General features: G+C 40.8%; 1 protein-coding gene across 1 annotated transcript in view; it reads left to right on the forward strand.

The window, feature by feature from the left end:
• Positions 1–11,850, forward strand: part of cblb (Cbl proto-oncogene B, E3 ubiquitin protein ligase) — a 189,449-nt gene extending 177,599 nt beyond the window's left edge. The window contains exons 16-17 of the mRNA XM_080203484.1: positions 3,668–3,781; positions 8,006–11,850. Coding sequence (XP_080059610.1) covers positions 3,668–3,781; positions 8,006–8,286 — 395 coding nt within the window. The 3' untranslated portion in view covers positions 8,287–11,850. The remainder of the gene's footprint in view (positions 1–3,667; positions 3,782–8,005) is intronic.
• Positions 11,851–17,280: the final 5,430 nt, after the last annotated feature.

Here is a 17,280-nt window from a genome sequence, read left to right on the forward strand (position 1 = left end):
ACATGCCATTTGCTGCCTTCACTACCTGCTGCACCTGCTTCCTTACCTTCTGTGACTGGTGCACAAGGACACCCAAGTCCAGCTGCACACTTCCCCCTCCCAACTTCCAGCCGTTCAGGTAGTAATTCTTCTTGTTTTTGCTTCCAAAGTGAATAACTTCTCATTTATCCAAATTATACTACATCTGCCATTGATTTGCCTACTCTCACAATCTGTCCAGATCATTCTGAAAGATCTCTGCATCCTTGTCACAGTTCACCCTCCCACCCAACCTGGTGTCATCTGCAAACGTTGAGATATTACGTTTTGTTCCCTCATCCAAATCATTCATATAAATTGTGAATACCTGTGGCACTTCATTAGTCACCGCTTGCCATTTTGAAAAGCACCCATTAATTCCTACTCTTTGTTTCCTCTCTGCCAACCAGTTCTCTATACATCTCAGTATACTTCCCCCAATCCCATGTGCTTTAATCTCGCACGATAATCTCTAATGCGAGATTTTGTCAAATGCTTTCTGAAAGTCCAAACGTACCACATCAACTGACTCCCCCTTGTCAGCTGTACAAGTTACATCTTCAAAGAATTCCAACAGATTTGTCAAGTGTGATTTCCCCTTTATAAATCCATGTTGACTCTGATCCTGCCTCTGCTTGTTGGTTTATTGACAAACATAACATGAGCCCTAGTAATTGGGTTTCTTTGTTAAATTCTTCAAGTTACATAGTTTGTATACTCTTGAAATATTGTTAATATAATGCGTTAACACAGATGGAACGAATGCCAGATGTAATCATCGGGCACAAATAATTGAAAAGGTTGGAGGTAATTGGACCAGAGTGTACACACATAATTCAGTCCCCATTTTAAAATGTTACACTTTGTTTTTATATTTCCATTATAAAACCAAATGTCTACATTTATAATAGAAGTCAGTTATGTAAATTGGTACCCCTTGAATTATACCCTAACAAGTGATGGCACTGTAGCATCTCCATTGAGGAGAGGATGTAGTACTGTATAGCATACAAAGTTTATTCAGCCAGTTTTCATTATAAATGTGATGCAAGATTTTTTTATTGACAATGTGGGATTTTTAACATAATATCTGTGTACGGAATATTTCTATGGAATTCCATATCTTCTTGTAAGTTTTTATTTTCTTCTCTTGCCTGAGCCCTTGACTGTCTATGCTGTCCACTTCACTTTCCACGCATGCTCTTGATTGATCTCCCTGCTTTGAGAGATGGCTATGCACTCATAGAAACCAGAAGCTGAAGTAGGCCATTCAGCCCTTCAAACCTGTTCCACCATTCATTATGATCACGGCCTATCATATTCAATATCCTGATCCTTTCCCTTCTACCCATATCCCCTGATTCCTTTAGCCCCGAGACTCCCAGTTGGCTTGGCTGTCTTAGTTCTGTTAATGAGCCTGAGCGCAGTTCATTATTTTAGATGTGGAGAATTCATCTGATCATGGAGCAGTGCTCCAAAAGCTCGTGATTCCAAATAAACCTTTAACCTGGTGTTGTAAGACCTCTTGCATTACTTAAGAGTGTAAATTCAAATCTGATCTCACTCAGTGTTGTACCTTTTTTGGACTGCAATATCTTAATATGATGGTGACGTTTAACACTCGGTAAATTGTGTTTCTTGGTCTTCAATCAACTTAGGTATTTTAGAGCCAAGATCATTTGAATTCTATTACAAACTCTCTAGCACATCATTAAACTGTGGTAATTTAAACCAGGCTCCATTTTTATTGTACAAATGTAGAAGAAAGTTATTTATAGAGTTTCACAGACTTACTAATTACTTCAGTCCTTTTTTGAACTCAAGTTGTTTGCTGCTGCCAACTTCATCAGTTTTTGCAAAGGTGTGTTTTACTGATCATCTCAGAAGTAATTTTGTGACAGTGCATTGTTCAGTTTATATCAAACATTCTATTCAGTTTGCTTGAAAACTGTTCAATTCCTTTCTCTGGTATCTTCACGTAATACACTATGCTATTAAAACAAACTGTTTTGATCTTCGAGTAATATCTTATTGAGCTGGGGCATGTGACGTTTGCAGTAGGGTGGGCGCTTATTGATTTGGGTCATTTATGGAAACTGCTATAAACAAGCATGATCGTAGTTAGAAATTGTATTGCCATTCTGGTAAAAATATCTACTGTAAATCATCATGGATGATATCCAACTGCTTCAAAAAGAGTTGTAATGGGGAGGGCATAAGCAGAAAGCATTTCCTAAAATATAAGATGGAGTTTTGTATTATATACTCTGCTTCCATATTGGTGATTTGCACAGATGCTGAAAGAAGTTGGCTTAATTCCAAATATGAGTAGTTAGTGTAATTAAGGAACCAATTCATCACCCCCTGCTAAGTTGCGAGTCACCAAATGAATTACTTTGTTTAACACCAATAGAGAGGTTATGGAGAAGGCAAGGGCAACAAATGTTAATTGGCTCAATAAATGTGGTCCTCTTGTACTCAACCTTAGCCAATCTAACATCCAACTAGAGTTTGACCTTCTATAAATCTCAACTCCTCCATGTTATCTGCAGTTAATTAAGGGTGATGTTAGTACAATAGAGAGAGAGAGATGACCTTGGTTCTGGAGATCAAGATGTAGAATTAGTTTGGGTAGTACCGAGAAATAGTAAAGAAGTCTCTTGTGGTTTGTGGTCCCCTGACTGTAACCATAACCATAGAACGGAGTATAAAGGAATAAATAATCAGAACTTGTGAGAAAGGTAAGGTGATGATCAGGTGATATTAGTCTGCATATAGATTGGATAAATCAGATGGACAAAGATAGCCTGGATGATGAGTTAATTGATGTTTGCAAGACAGTTTTTTTTTTAGAGCAACACTTCTTTGCACTTTACCAGAATAGCCTGCTCTCTGGTGCTATGAGACAGGATTAAATAATGACCTTGAAGGGACCCTCCAGTAACAATGATCACAAATTTTGCATGAAGACAGAGCGAAGGCAGAATTAAGAAATTGGGTAGAGTGATAAGCCAGTAGAGATGTAGTGGCAGATGTTTAAGGAGAAAAAAGATGCATTCCAGTAAGAAACAAAACAAGAAGGAAAGGAGACACCATTCATCATTCACTAAAGCATTAAAATAGAATCAAATTAAAAGGAAAAGTGGATGCAGAAAAGATGTTTTGCCTTGTGGGAGAGACTAGATCTAGGGGACATAATTTAGAAATAAGGGTTCTTCCATTTAAGTTTGAGATGAGAGTTTTTTTTAAGGGTTGTGAATCCTTGAAACTCTTCCTCGAGGGAAGTGGAGGAAGGGCCTTTGAATATTTTTGAGGCATGGTAATTAGAGCCTTGCTCAACAAGGAAATCAAAGGCTAGCAGGAATAAGCAGAATGTGGAGTTGAGGCCTCAGGCTGATCAGTCATGATCATCTTGAATGGCGTTGGAGAAAACTCAAGGGGTTGGGTGGTCTACTCCTGCCCCTAATTTGCATGTTCATCACTGCTGCAGACAAACCATTTACTTTGCTTGCCCACATAGTAACTCAATATTTGAATAATACACTTTATATAAAAGCATTTTGCGACATTTCTGAGGCATGTGATGAGGTGCTGAATAACTGTTTAAAAAAGTTGAGAATTACTTCAAATGTTTTCTATTTGCAAATAGATGCCGTGTTTGACCCAGCAAGTGTTCCTGTACCTCCAGTTAGAAGGACAGTTGAAGATAATCAGAAATCCAACAGGATATCACAAGAATATGATCAACTCCCTTCATTAACAGGTATGAGGGGAAAAGCATGAACTTGAGGAACTAAGGCTATAAATGGAACCAAATAGTCTATTGGCCGCAAATACTGATGGATCTGGGTTATGAGAAACACTATTCCAGTATGTCAGAATTGTAGTATTTTGACTATTACCAACATTGCATAAACACAATCCAGTTATGGTGCTCATTTTCAATCATTTTCCAACACTTTTTTGACATCAAACACTGATGTGCAAATCATCAGTCCAAAAGGATAGAACAAAGAACAACCCGGCACGGGAAACAGGCCCTTCGGCCCAACGAGCCCGCACCTCCATTTCAACAAAGCATTTTCCTACACCTACCCTGCCCCGTGTGTATGTGAATGGTACCCCTAATGTAGCCAGATCCAGGGGAGAATAGTGTAGGGTCAATTTGGTACACCAGTCAGCCTAAGAGCACATCTTTGGGGTGTGGGAGGAAACCGGAGCACCCGGAGGAAACCCACGCAATCACAGGGAGAATGTGCAAACTCCCACAGACACAGGCCCAAATCCATGTATCTGCACAGCTAGCAGTGATAGTCACTGAGCTGTTGTGGCGCCCGTCTGCTGGTCCAGGATTAAGCACACACAATGACACGAAGTACTAGGCCACTCTCGAAACCTCCAAGAGCAGCCCATGCATGACCCACCGTGTGCATGCCCCTCGTTTGACAACAAGGTGGACCGACACCTGTGGATTAAAAGAGGCAAAACATTAACATGTAATATTACATTTCCAGTGTCGTCCCGAGGCTCTGACCCTTTTTAATACCGTCTTCTATAACCCTCCATCCCTGTTTCACTCGTGTCTAAGTAAACCTTAAACAAGTCCAACATGCCTGCCTCCACCACCTTACTTGGTAGTGCATTCCATATCCCCACGACCCTCTGCGTGAAAAACCTTCCTCTAGTATCCAAATTATACTTCTCCCCCCTCACCCTTAAATCGTGACTTCTCGTAATAGTTGTCCCCAATCTGGGGAAAAGCCTGCCACTGACTCTATCTATTCCCTTCATTATTTTATACACCTCTATCAGATCCCCCCCTTAATCTCCGTCTTTCTAAGGAGAAGAGCCCCAGTTTTTCCAATCTTTCCTCGTAACTCAGTCCTTCCATACCAGGCAGCATCCTGGTAAACCCCTTCTGCACTCTCTCCAGGGTCTCCACGTCCTTCCGGTAGTAAGGTGACCAGAACTGGACGCAGTACTCCAAATGTGGTCTAACCAACATTCTGTACAACTGAAGCATTAGACGACAGCTGTTATACTCTATACCCCATCCTATAAAGGCTAGCATTCCATAAGCTTTCTTCACAACCTTCTCTACCTGTGTTGCCACCTTCAGAGACTTGTGCACCTGCACTCCCAGGTCCCTCTGTATTTCTATACTCTTAATCGGTCTACCTTTTATCATGTAACTCCTCCCTGCGTTATTCCTTCCAAAATGCATCACCTCGCATTTGTCAGGATTAAATTCCATCTGCCATCTATCTGCCCAGTATACCAACCTATCTATATCTTGCTGTGTCACCTGACAATCCGCCTCAGTATCCGCCAAACCTGCCATCTTGGTGTCATCTGCAAACTTGCTGATCACACCACGTACGCCCTCTTCCAAGTCGTTCATATATATTACGAATAGAAGAGGTCCCAGTACTGAGCCCTGCGGAACACCACTGGTGACTGACCTCCAGCCAGAAAAGGACTCTTCCACTCCTACTCTCTGTCTCCTGTTGCCTAGCCAGTTTTCAATCCATCTAGCTACCGGTCCTTGTATCCCATGTGCCTTAACCTTTTCTACCAGCCTACTGTGAGGGACTTTGTCAAACATAAGAACATAAGAAATAGGAGCAGGAGTAGGCCATCTAGCCCCTCGAGCCTGCCCTGCCATTCAATAAGATCATGGCTGATTTGTCGTGGCTCAGTTCCACATTCCCGCCCTCTCCCCATAACCCTTAATCCCCTTGCCTATCAAAAACCTATCAACCCGCGTCTTAAAAATGTTGAGCGAGGCAGCCTCCACCACTTCAACGGGCAGAGAATTCCAGAGATTCACCACCCTTTGAGTGAAGAAGTTCCTCCTCAACTCCGTTCTAAACTGCCCCCCCTTTATCTTGAGGCTGTGCCCTCTAGTCCTACTGTCCTTTCTGAGCGAGAAGAGCCTCTCCACCTCTATCCTATCCATCCCATTCAACATCTTATACATCTCAATGAGATCTCCCCTCATTCTTCTAAACTCTAACAAGTTTATTCAGCCTCTCCTCATAGTTCAACCCCCTCAACTCCGGCATCAGCCTAGTAAACCTCCTCTGCACTCCCTCCAAGGCCAAAATATCCTTGCGTAAGTGCGGCGACCAAAACTGCACACAGTACTCCAGCTGCGGCCTCACCAGTGCCCTGTACAGCTGCAGCAAGACCTCCCTACTTTTTTATATTCAATCCCCCTCGTTATGAAGGCAGCATCCCATTTGCCTTCCTGACCACCTGCTGCATCTGCAGGCTGGGTTTTTGCGACTCATGCACAAGGACCCCGAGATCCCTCTGCACCGTCGCATGCTGCAGTTTTTCGCCACGTAATAGTCCTTCCTACCATTATTCCTACCAAACGCCTTACTGAAATCCATATAGATGACATCAACGGCTCGTCCATCGTCAACCGTTTTTGTCACCTCCTCAAAAAATTCTACCAGATTCATAAGGCAAGACCTCCCCTGAACAAAGCCATGTTGCGTATCCCTAATCAGATTGCGACATTCCAAATGCTTATACATCCTATCCCTAAGAATTTTTTCCAATAATTTTCCTACCACCGATGTCAAACTCGCTGGTCTATAATTACCAGGGTTATCCCTACTGCCCTTTTTAAACAGCGGTACCACATTAGCTACCCTCCAGTCCTCTGGGACCTCACCTGTGTCCAAAGAAGAGACAAAGATTTGCGTCAGAGGCCCAGCAATTTCATCTTTCACCTCCCTAAGCAGCCTGGGATAAATACCATCAGGCCCTGGAGCTTTATCCGTTTTTATGCTACCTAAAAACCCTAGCGCTTCCTCCCTCGTAATGGATATTTCTTTCAAATGATCTACAGCTCCCTCCAAGACATTACATGACACCAAACCCCCCTCCTTCGTGAATACCGACGCAAAGTATTCATTCAGGATCTCCCCCATTCCCTCAGACTCGATGCATAGCTCCCCTCCTTTGTCCCTAAGAGGACCAATTTTCCCTCTAACCACTCTCTCTTGTTCCTAATATAAGAATAAAATGCCTTTGGATTTTCCTTAATCCTATCAGCCAAAGCTGATAGTCCTATCATGCCCTCTTTTTGCCCTTCTAACTCCCCTTTTAAGCTCCCTCCTTCTCTCTCTATTCCTCCAGCGTTCTCTCCATTCCCAGTTGTTTCGACCTAACATATGCAGCTCTCTTCTTCCTGACCAAGTCTTCAATACCCCCTGTAATCCACGGCTCTCTAATCCTGCCTTGCCTATCCTTCCTCTTTGCCGGATGATACTAGGTAACTTCTCTTTGGAACACTGGAACCGCTGGTGTTAAAACCAGATTTGATGACTATTAGCTACTAAATTTGTTTTACTGAGGAATTACAATTGACAGTAATCTGAGAGTTCTCACCTTTTCTGCATTATAATTACCTGATGGTATACGGAAATCATAGAATCCCTACAGTGGAGGGAGAAGCCATTCAGCCCATCAAGTCTGCACTGACCATAATGTCACCCAGGCCTTATTGTCATCACCCCATATATTTACTCTCCAATCCCCTGATACTAAGGGGCAAGTCACTATGGCCAATAAACCTAACCTGCACATCTTTGGATTGTGGGAGGAAACCAGATCATCCGAGGAAACCACGCAGACAGGGCAAATATGCAAATTCCAGTGTGACCTGAGGCCAGAATTGAACCTGGGTCCCTGGCGGTGTGAGGCAGCAGTGTTAACTACTGTGTCAACGTGTCGCCCCAAATGTTATCGAACAGTGAGTGTGCATGCTGTAGAATGTCCATATATCACAGTGACATGAATAAAATTGTGCAAGTTGGGTTCTTTTTTGCTAGAAGTGCTTGGCTACTTGGGCATTTCATTACTTAAACCCCTAACAATCAACTGAACTGATGAAAGGACATGTCGCTTGACAATTTTAATTTGTCATCTGTCCTTGGACTTTAATATTTCATTGGTTTATTTTCTATTTCAGATACTTCCCAAGCTCCTGCCAGACCTCCTAAGCCACTGCCCCGTAGGACTGCACCAGATAGTTATCACAAGAACAAACACGTTCAAGAGCCAACCTCTTTGCACAGTAGCCAAGCAGGAGAAAATGTGGATGCTAAAATTGCAAAACTGATGGGAGAAGGCTACTCCTTTGAAGATGTAAAGCGAGCCCTTCAAATAGCGAACAATAATGTAGAGATGGCAAGAAATATTTTAAGAGAATTTGCCTGCTTTCCTCCAATTTCAACGCGCCTCAATCCATAGCAAGGAGCAGTTCAAATTATTTCTGGAGAGCATTGAATTTTAAAGTAGCATTCAACTGGTGGAACAATTGTGTGCTGACTGAGTACAGTGTGTTTCTGCGGGTTTCTTGAAAGAGTTTCTGGTAGAAGATAGAGAATGATGAGTATGTATTTTTATTAGCCATAATGTTAAGAATCAGGGTTCAACTGAAGAAGAAGAAAGTTTACTGTCCTTGAATTTCACTCCTGTGAATTGCTTGAGATCTTTGCTGCTTACCGCTGTCAAAAGAATCTTTGAAAGTCATCTGAACTGTTTTAAGTGGAATAATACAGTCTTATCAATCTTGGTATTTTTTTACGTCTGGACTCTGGGACCTGTCAGCCCTGCTGCAGCATTCCTTTCATGTCATCAGCACTGATGGGGACACACTGCCGTTTTTGACCTCTTCTCCCTCATCATTTAATCCAGGCACAGACTAAGTAACTTCTTTATGAAGATGCTTTAACTTGCTGCATTTCAGTCTATTCAACAGGTGCAAAAAGCATGTGGCCTTCACTACTGAGTCTTCTCTGAGATAAAGTGAAATTTCTTTATTAAAAAAAAACTAATTTCCGAATGTGGAGTTACATATATTTGTCTATGTATTGCCTTTCAAGGTAATTTTTTGACTGTAGCCTTGGCAGCTTTCCATTGTGCACAGCCTTTAATGTATTTTTTTAATTATTTCTATTTCCCTCCTTATCTTATGACCCAGCTACTTCAGCTGTGTTGTATTCTGACAGAACAAACTAGTTTTGAAGTTTCTGGTTAGTGCAACAAAAAGTGCTGACCCACCTTTGTGAATTGTGACATTGCTTACTGGATCAATTCCAAAGTTAAAATTTGTCAGCTTTTTTATAAAATCATTTATAATGCTGGATACAGGAATGCATCAGAGACAATACACCGCATCTAAACACTGATTATGGCCAAATGAATGTAAAACTGCCTCCATTCAATTATGTGCCAATATATTAATCGAGCTGTGTAGCAGAATAAGAGCATCAGTTTTGCCATGTGTAGCAGAATAAGAATATCAATTTTGCCATTTGTGAGTTTGCATTGGGATGATACCGTTATCTTCTGGCAATATGTTATCAGTGTCAGCACCCCTTTTTCAAAAAGTTCAAGTAGTCAGTTTTCAAGTCTGGTATCACCGTGATTTAAAACCAGTGTCAGCCAACAATTCAGTCCAAAGAAAGAAATGGACTTTGCACTGCTAACATTGTGCCAGATGTCATGGTAGCTGTGAATGGTGAACTGCTTCCTGTCAATTCTTGAAGTGTCTACTCCTCTCTTCGCATTGGTAGGAGGAACTTATTTACTCGATAATGGATAATAAACTAACTTGGTTCTGTTGATGCCAGTTCTCTACGTTACATTGGTGAAAGGAATGGCAGGTTTAGCGTTGCCTTGTGTCACCACAATTTCCGGTGAATCAAAACTCAGGGCAAATATCCATCATTGTTATGTAAATGATGACTAGCCTTTTGTAGTAAAAGTCAGTAAGTAGCGTTGCAGATAACTGGTTCATAACTTTGAGCCTGAATAATTCAGTCCTAAGTAGTAGTTGAAACCTGACTTGAACTGTTTCTTATTCTGAGGCAGTTTAAGCTGTCTTGATCACTAAACCCAGAAGCTAAAAGAAAATATTAAAACTAGCTGCCTTTTAAATGACTGATGCATAATATTGTGGTTATTGAATAATATTTTTCATAAATTGCAGCAACAGGATTATGGTAATTTCTTGATCTTAGCTGCTGAGACTACAGTATTTTGTGGTACGCAATCGGCTGTGAATGCTCAAATTATGTCTCCTGCAATTATACTGTCCTCTACTGGCCTGTCCACACAATAGCATTGGTAAAGTTACAGACAACCTGTGGATCTTCAAAGATCTTAAACTTTGAAGAGATAAGGGGGGGGAGGAATTGCAAGTAATATTTTTAATGGAATTTTTATTTTTATGATATTTATAAATGCATTAATGCACTCAGTCCAGCTCACCATGATTTCCAACAGATTAAATACAGTTGGGGTAATGTAGACATCATTGTTTTATACTTTTGTTCAAAGTTAACTTGAAGGTGGCTGATGCTACAGCCAATTTGTGCCCCTTTTGAAAGAGTCTGTTGCAGACGGTGTTGGAATATTCACTCCTCACAGTTTGCTCCATCTAAATCAAAATAATACCTCTGAGTGTAGTGGGAGAATTGCTGCTTTCCATTAGAAGTTTTCAAAAATGTTAAGGCAAATGTTAATTTTTTTCAGTATTTTCAGTTTGACAGCCGATTCACAATGTTAATATTGTAGCCATTATTAGTCTTGTATTGAGCTGTGTTCGTTTTTTTTTAAAAAGAACATTTTCTGGAGGGACGAACTATTTTGCATTGGTTTTAAAATCCTGCAAACTGATCATTATTCAATTGAGGATGCACCTCGCCAGATCACTTGTAACTCACCATTCCAGATCTACAGCAAAGTCAGCAGTTGTTATTAGAATTAGATTTTGAAATCCGTTTCAGGAGTGACACTTGTCTTGCCAAATGGTTTACCTTAAATAAATTTGAGTGGCATCTTTTTGCCAGGCACATCCATCCGATATTCAGATTTTTGTTCACTCTCAATTTGATTTTTTTTCCCTTTGCACTGGTCAGCTTGTCTTATTTAGTTTTCTTATGTCTTTTCGTGTAAATGTTTAAAGCTACATAGCTGTAATGTGCATTAGTAGCAAAACAGAGAGGCTTTTCTCTCAAGGCACCCGTAACTGGAGATGTATATTATTCACGGGCTCATTTGTTGCACAAAGTCTGAACTCTGGAAATCATCTTGAAGTTTGTGACATTGAGTATTTAGAGGACATTTCATGGGGCCCTTGACATTATGGGACACTCTGGATTTCATATGAGAGATGAAACCTGTGAAAAATATACAGTCCTGTAGCAACTTGCAGGTACCAGCTATCCTGCAGGAGATATTGAGCTGCTGTCTAACTTTCTGTAGGCTCACGATGTAACCATCATATTTTCTGCTGACAGTCACACCTCAACTATTCTTATGTAACCATCTAGTAGCTTCACTTGTGTTGAACATGTGATTTGAAGGTTGTGTTCTTTAAATGGTGAGCAAAAGTCTCTTTTGTAGAAACTGTATTCTGGTGTGATATGTTAACATTGCTCTGTACTTCTGAGCTGAACGGTAACTCTTCACCTCCTTGAAATGATGCAGTGCACTACTAAGGACTGCCTGTAGATGGAAGCCTCATCATTCTGTTGATAGAGTTCATTGGCAATCAGGTACGACCTGTGCTCTGAACCGGAGGACTTTTCTTCAATAAGAAACTACTGCAGTTTTTTATTTGGGTTTATTTTCTTCTGACTCAATGTACTGTTGAGCAGGATGCCCTTTTTATTTGTCTAACACAGGACAAAATAGTAATGTGTGCAATTAATTTATACTTTGTTCAACATTCTTTTGATCTTTTTTCAATTGAGCATTCAGTAACCTTTTTAAATATTTTATGTTTCTTGTAAAATATTTTATAAAAATCAGTATTAACAAATAAATTGTGTCCATTTTTAAAATACTTTTATTATTTTTGCTGAAGTGACGGATTCTTATTTTCTTTTTAGCTTGAGAATGCCGGGACAGTATCTAGAACTTGTTTTCATAGTATACAATAGATTTGTCATTCTAAACTTCAGAGTCCAAGGATCTCCACTCAACACTCATAAACAGGTTTACAATGACTAGGATTTTGTTGTCTGTGATTCACTAGTTTTCTCTGAAAATGTCAAATGATTAGCTTGTCTCAGTAAGTAAGTGCAGTAAGCTGTGTAATTTCCAATCACTTCCTTATTTCATCTTGTGCATTCTTCCCATCACTGGACATTTTTAATAAGATCTGAGATTCTTAATGTTGGAAAATAATGTGGATTCATTTACAAATTAGAGCAGAAAATGGCTCCTGCATTAAGTTCTGGGGAAAGAACTGATCTGGGAAATGGTTATGAGCAATGTACTGTGACTATCTTCAAACGATTGGTTGTCTAATAGGAAGCAGAGAGTTGGTATCAGTGGGTGCTATTCTGATTGGCAGTTGGTGACTAGTGGAGTGCTGCAGGGATCGGTGCGGGGGCCCAGGTATTTACCATTTATATAGATGATCTGGAGGAGGGGGCTGAGTGTAGGGTGATGATATTTGCTGATGACATGAAGATGAGTGGTAAAGCAAATTGCGTGGAGGGTGTGGAAAGTCTGCAGAGGGATCTGGATAGGCTGAGTGAGTGGGCAAGGATCTGGCAGATGGAGTATAATGTTAGCAGGTGTGAGGTTATCCACTTTGGCAGAAATAATAGTAGGATGGATTACTATTTAAAGGGCGAAAAGCTGCAACATGCTACGGTGCAGAGGGATCTGGGGGTGCATGAGTCGCAAAAACCCAGTCTGCAGGTGCAGCAGGTGATCAAGAAGGCGAATGGAATGTTGGCCTTTATAGCGAGGGGGATAGAATATAAAAGCAGGGAGGTCTTGCTGCAACTGTACAGGGTACTGGTGAGGCCGCAGCTGGAGTACTGTGTGCAGTTTTGGTCACCGCACTTGCGCAAGGATATATTGGCCTTGGAGGGAGTGCAGAGGAGGTTCACTAGGCTGATACCAGAGATGAAGGGGTTGGACTATGAAGAGATACTAAATAGACTGGGTCTGTACTCGTTGGAGTTTAGAAGGATGAGGGGGGATCTTATCGAGACGAATATAATGAAGGGGATGGATAGGGTAGAGGTAGAGAGATTTTTCCTGCTTAGAAAGGATAGCAGGACTAGAGGGCACAGCCACAAGATAAGGGGGGTAGTTTAGACCGGAGTTGAGGAGGAACTTCTTCACTCAAAGGGTGGTGAATCTCTGGAATTCTCTGCCCATTGAAGTGGTGGAGGCTACCTCGCTAAATATATTTAAGTCACGGGTAGATAGGTTCTTGACAGACGAGGGAATTAAGGGTTATAGGGAGAAAGCGCGAAAGTGGAACTGATCCACTTCAGATCAGCCATGATCTTATTGAATGGCAGAGCAGGCTCGAAGAGCTAGATGGCCGACTCCTGCTCCTATTTCTTATGTTCTATTTGGCACTTAGTGTGATCAAAGTTCAACAAGTAGGCATTTTAAGTAGTTGTGAATTAATGCCCAATCCTTTATAATGGATACATTAAGTTATTACTTAAAAGAATACTGTGCTAATCAACTTGTATAAATGACAACAGAAAATATTTTGCTTTCTTCCCACTATGAACACTTGTTCACCGAATATGTAATTACTTCTTGAACTTTCACTGTTTCAGAACTCCACAAAATATTTATCTGTGACGCAGTGATGATTTTGTTACTCCTGACATAATTGCTTTCTACAAATGGCCTCAAGAACACACCTTGAGTTAAAACAGAGTAGAAACATAGAAAATAGGTGAAGCACTAGCCATTCAGCCCTTTTGAGCCTGCGCCACCATTCAATGTGATCATTACTGATATTGCACTTTCAGTATCCCACTCCCACTTTCTTTCCGTATGCCTTGATCCCTTTAGCCGCGAAAGCCATGCCCAGCTCCCTCTTATTTAATGAATTAGTTCCAGCAGCTTTCATTGGTAGAGAATTCCACAAGTTCACAACTGAGTGAAGAAGTTCTTCCTAATCTCCTAAATGGCTTACCCCTTATTCTTATACTGTGACCCCTCATTCTAGACTTCCCAGACATCAGGAACATTCTTCCCACGTTCAGCTTGACCAATCCCATCAGAATTTTATATATCTCTGAGATCACCTCTCATTCTTCTAAATTCTAGTGAGTACAAGCCCAGTTGATCCAGTCTCTCTTCATATGTCAGTCCTGTCATTCCAGGAATCAGTCTGGTTAACCTTCGCTGGACTCCCTCAATAGCAAAAATGCCCTTCCTCTGACCAGGAGACCAAAACTGCACACAATACTCAAGTGGTGGCCTGACTAAAGCCCTGTATAACTGTCACAAGACATCTCTGCTGCTATACTCAAATCCTCTTGCTTTGAAGGTCAGCATGCCATTAGCCTTCCTCACCACCTGCTGTACCTTCAGCAACTGTTCCACCGTGGCACCCAGGTCACACTGCACTTCCCCTTTTCCTAAACTGCCACCATTCAGATAATCTTCCTTCCTATTATGCCACCAAAGTGGGTAACCCCTCGCTTATTCATGTTGTTGTATTTGCCCACTCTGTCAGCCTATCCAAGTCACCCTGCAGCCTCTTAGCATCATCCTCACAGCACACACTGCCACCCAGCTAGTGTCACCTGCAAATTTGGAGATAATGCATTCAATTTCTTCGTCCAAATGATTAATGTATATTGTGAATAGCTGGGGTCCTAACACTGAAACCTACGGTACACCACTAGTCACTGCCTGCCACTCTGGAAAGGTCCCATTTATTCCCACTGCCTGTTTCCTGTCTGCCAACCAGGTCTATATCCATGCCAATATATTACTCCAATATCATTAGGTTTAATTTTGCTCACTGATCATTTCTGTGACACCTTATGAATGTCCAGATACTCAACATTTACTGGTTCATCCTTGTCCAGTCTACTGGTCACATACTTAAAAAAAAGTGCCAGAAAATTTTTCAAGCACAATTCCCCTTCAGCAGAGCATCCAAGTTAAATAGGGTGCCAGTAAACTTTATTATGCACCCAATCTTTTTTATTGGGTTTTAGCTGCATGGGGGAGGAGGGAGGGTTGCATGTATTTCTAATATATCTTTTGCTAGTTGGATGTTGAGGACTGGGGAGCATAATCATAGAATCTTGAATTCCTACAGTGAAGAAAAAGCCAGTTGACCCATCGAACCTGCATCTACAACAATCCCATCCAGATCCTAACCCTATAACTCAATGTCTTTGCTGTGCTCATCCCCTTGACAATGAGACAATTGAGCATGGCCAATCAACCTAACCTGCACATTTTTGGAATGTGGGAGGAAACCCACACAGACACTGGGAGAATGTGCAAACTTCACACAGGCAGTGACTCGAGCCAGGATACTAACCACTGTGCTACCGTGCTGCCCATTGTCTAAACACTTTCTCACAAAAAGGATGGTAAAAATTTGGAACTCTGAGAAATGTCAATTGACGTTAGTTCGATTGTTAATTTTAAAACTGGGAATGGATTTTGCTGAGCTGAAGAAGCACAGCTTGACCAGCTTTAAGTACTCAATTTTGGACCATTTGATTCTTCTCAGATTGGCCACTTTCTGTTTACCAAGATTTTATGTATTGTGGAGGTGAGGGGCTGAATAGAGGAAGGGATTTGTCAACATTCTTTTAACATTGGAGGCAGCACATTTTCCCAGTCAAATGGATCTTTGTGCATGTCCATCTTTGTGCCAGAAGCTGGCCACCACACGGAGTACTGTCGGTTGTCCAAAGCATCACCCTTCAAAGAATATGTGGGCTTGAAGAGCATGCAGCATAGATTTACAGGAATGATACCCAAGCTTCAAGAGTTAAGCCACAAAGAACTAGGATTTTAATGCCTGGAATTATTGGGGCTTAATAATTATTGAGTCATTGGGGCTTTGTCCAAAGTTCCCAAAATATTAAGGGGAACAAAGGATACATTGGGGGGAACTTTTTGCTAGTTGGAAGTCTTGGACTAGGGGGCATAGTCTATAAACTAGAGTCCAGACTGCAGTGAGGAAGTACTTCTTAACCAAAAGGGTAACAGAAATTTGGAACATTCCTACAAATGGCAATTAATGTTAGATCAAGCATTAATTTTAAAACAGAATAGATTTTGTTAAGCTAAAGATATTTTCGGGAGTTGGGGCAAAAGCAGGTGTATAAATTTGGGTCAAAGATCAGCCAGCATCTCATTGAATGGTGGAACAGACATAGTGGGCTAAATAGCTTACTCCTGTTCCTATGTTCCCAAATATATACTGCCTCTAGCAATCTGGATAATTTGTGTAAAAATTGCTCTAATCAACAAAAAAATTTTGACAACTCCTTGCTGCTAAATGGTATAAGTTGATGTTGCCTTAATTGCTATCACCAAGTAAAAATTCAAGTGAAATTGCCAGTTTCCAGATTTGCATTAAATCGCATAGCAATTGCTAAATTATAGACACATTCTTCTAGAAATTGTTAGACCAGATTTGCTAACATACCTAAAATTTAATAGCAGTTGAACGGCCAGCCAATTGTGAAGAAATTTCCCAGTTAAGTAATGCATTAATGATTGACAGGAAAAATGAGTATTGCTGAACATCTTTAGTCTTTAGAGTTCTCCAAGGTGAAAAATCATAGATGCAGAATTTGTGAAACCTCGAGCACTAGTGATCCTCCGGCACTTTAAGTAAGTGTTTTTCATGTATGAGATTTAACTGTGTAGACAAATCTTTTGACTCTTTTGAAGTACTCAACAAGTTGGAGAATGATCAATGTCAAATTTTTTCTGATATCTATATCATTGACTTAAATTTGTTGTTTAATGAACCAAATAACCTGCTATGGTGTGTGCTAATTAACACATTAATGGTCAGTAACATTGCAGTGCCCTTTTTAAAGTAGTCTTTCATAGCTATTTGATTCTGTACATAATAAATTGTCTCTTTTGCCAATTGAAATGAATATAATTTACTGAAAAGACAATTCTTTCTGCAATTTACAATGTACTGGCTGCAGATTAATTTACTGATGTTTGCATCATGTTTGTGGATTAATTACACAAATAATATGTCCTTTTTTTACCTTGTTATAACATCCATATTATTTGGCACGGTGGCACAGCCGTTAGCACTGCTGCCTCACAGCTTCAGGGACCTGGATTCAGTTCCTGGTTTGGGGTCACTGTATGTTCTCCCTCTGTCTACATGGCTTTCCTCTGGGTCCTCCGGTTTCCTTCCACATGCTGATTTAGATGCATTGACCTGAGCAGGTGCCAAAGTGTGGC

Source organism: Carcharhinus amblyrhynchos, chromosome 15 (genome assembly GCF_965287045.1).
Source record: "Carcharhinus amblyrhynchos chromosome 15, sCarAmb.v2.hapA, whole genome shotgun sequence".
In the NCBI taxonomy this organism is placed as follows: Eukaryota; Metazoa; Chordata; class Chondrichthyes; order Carcharhiniformes; family Carcharhinidae; genus Carcharhinus; species Carcharhinus amblyrhynchos.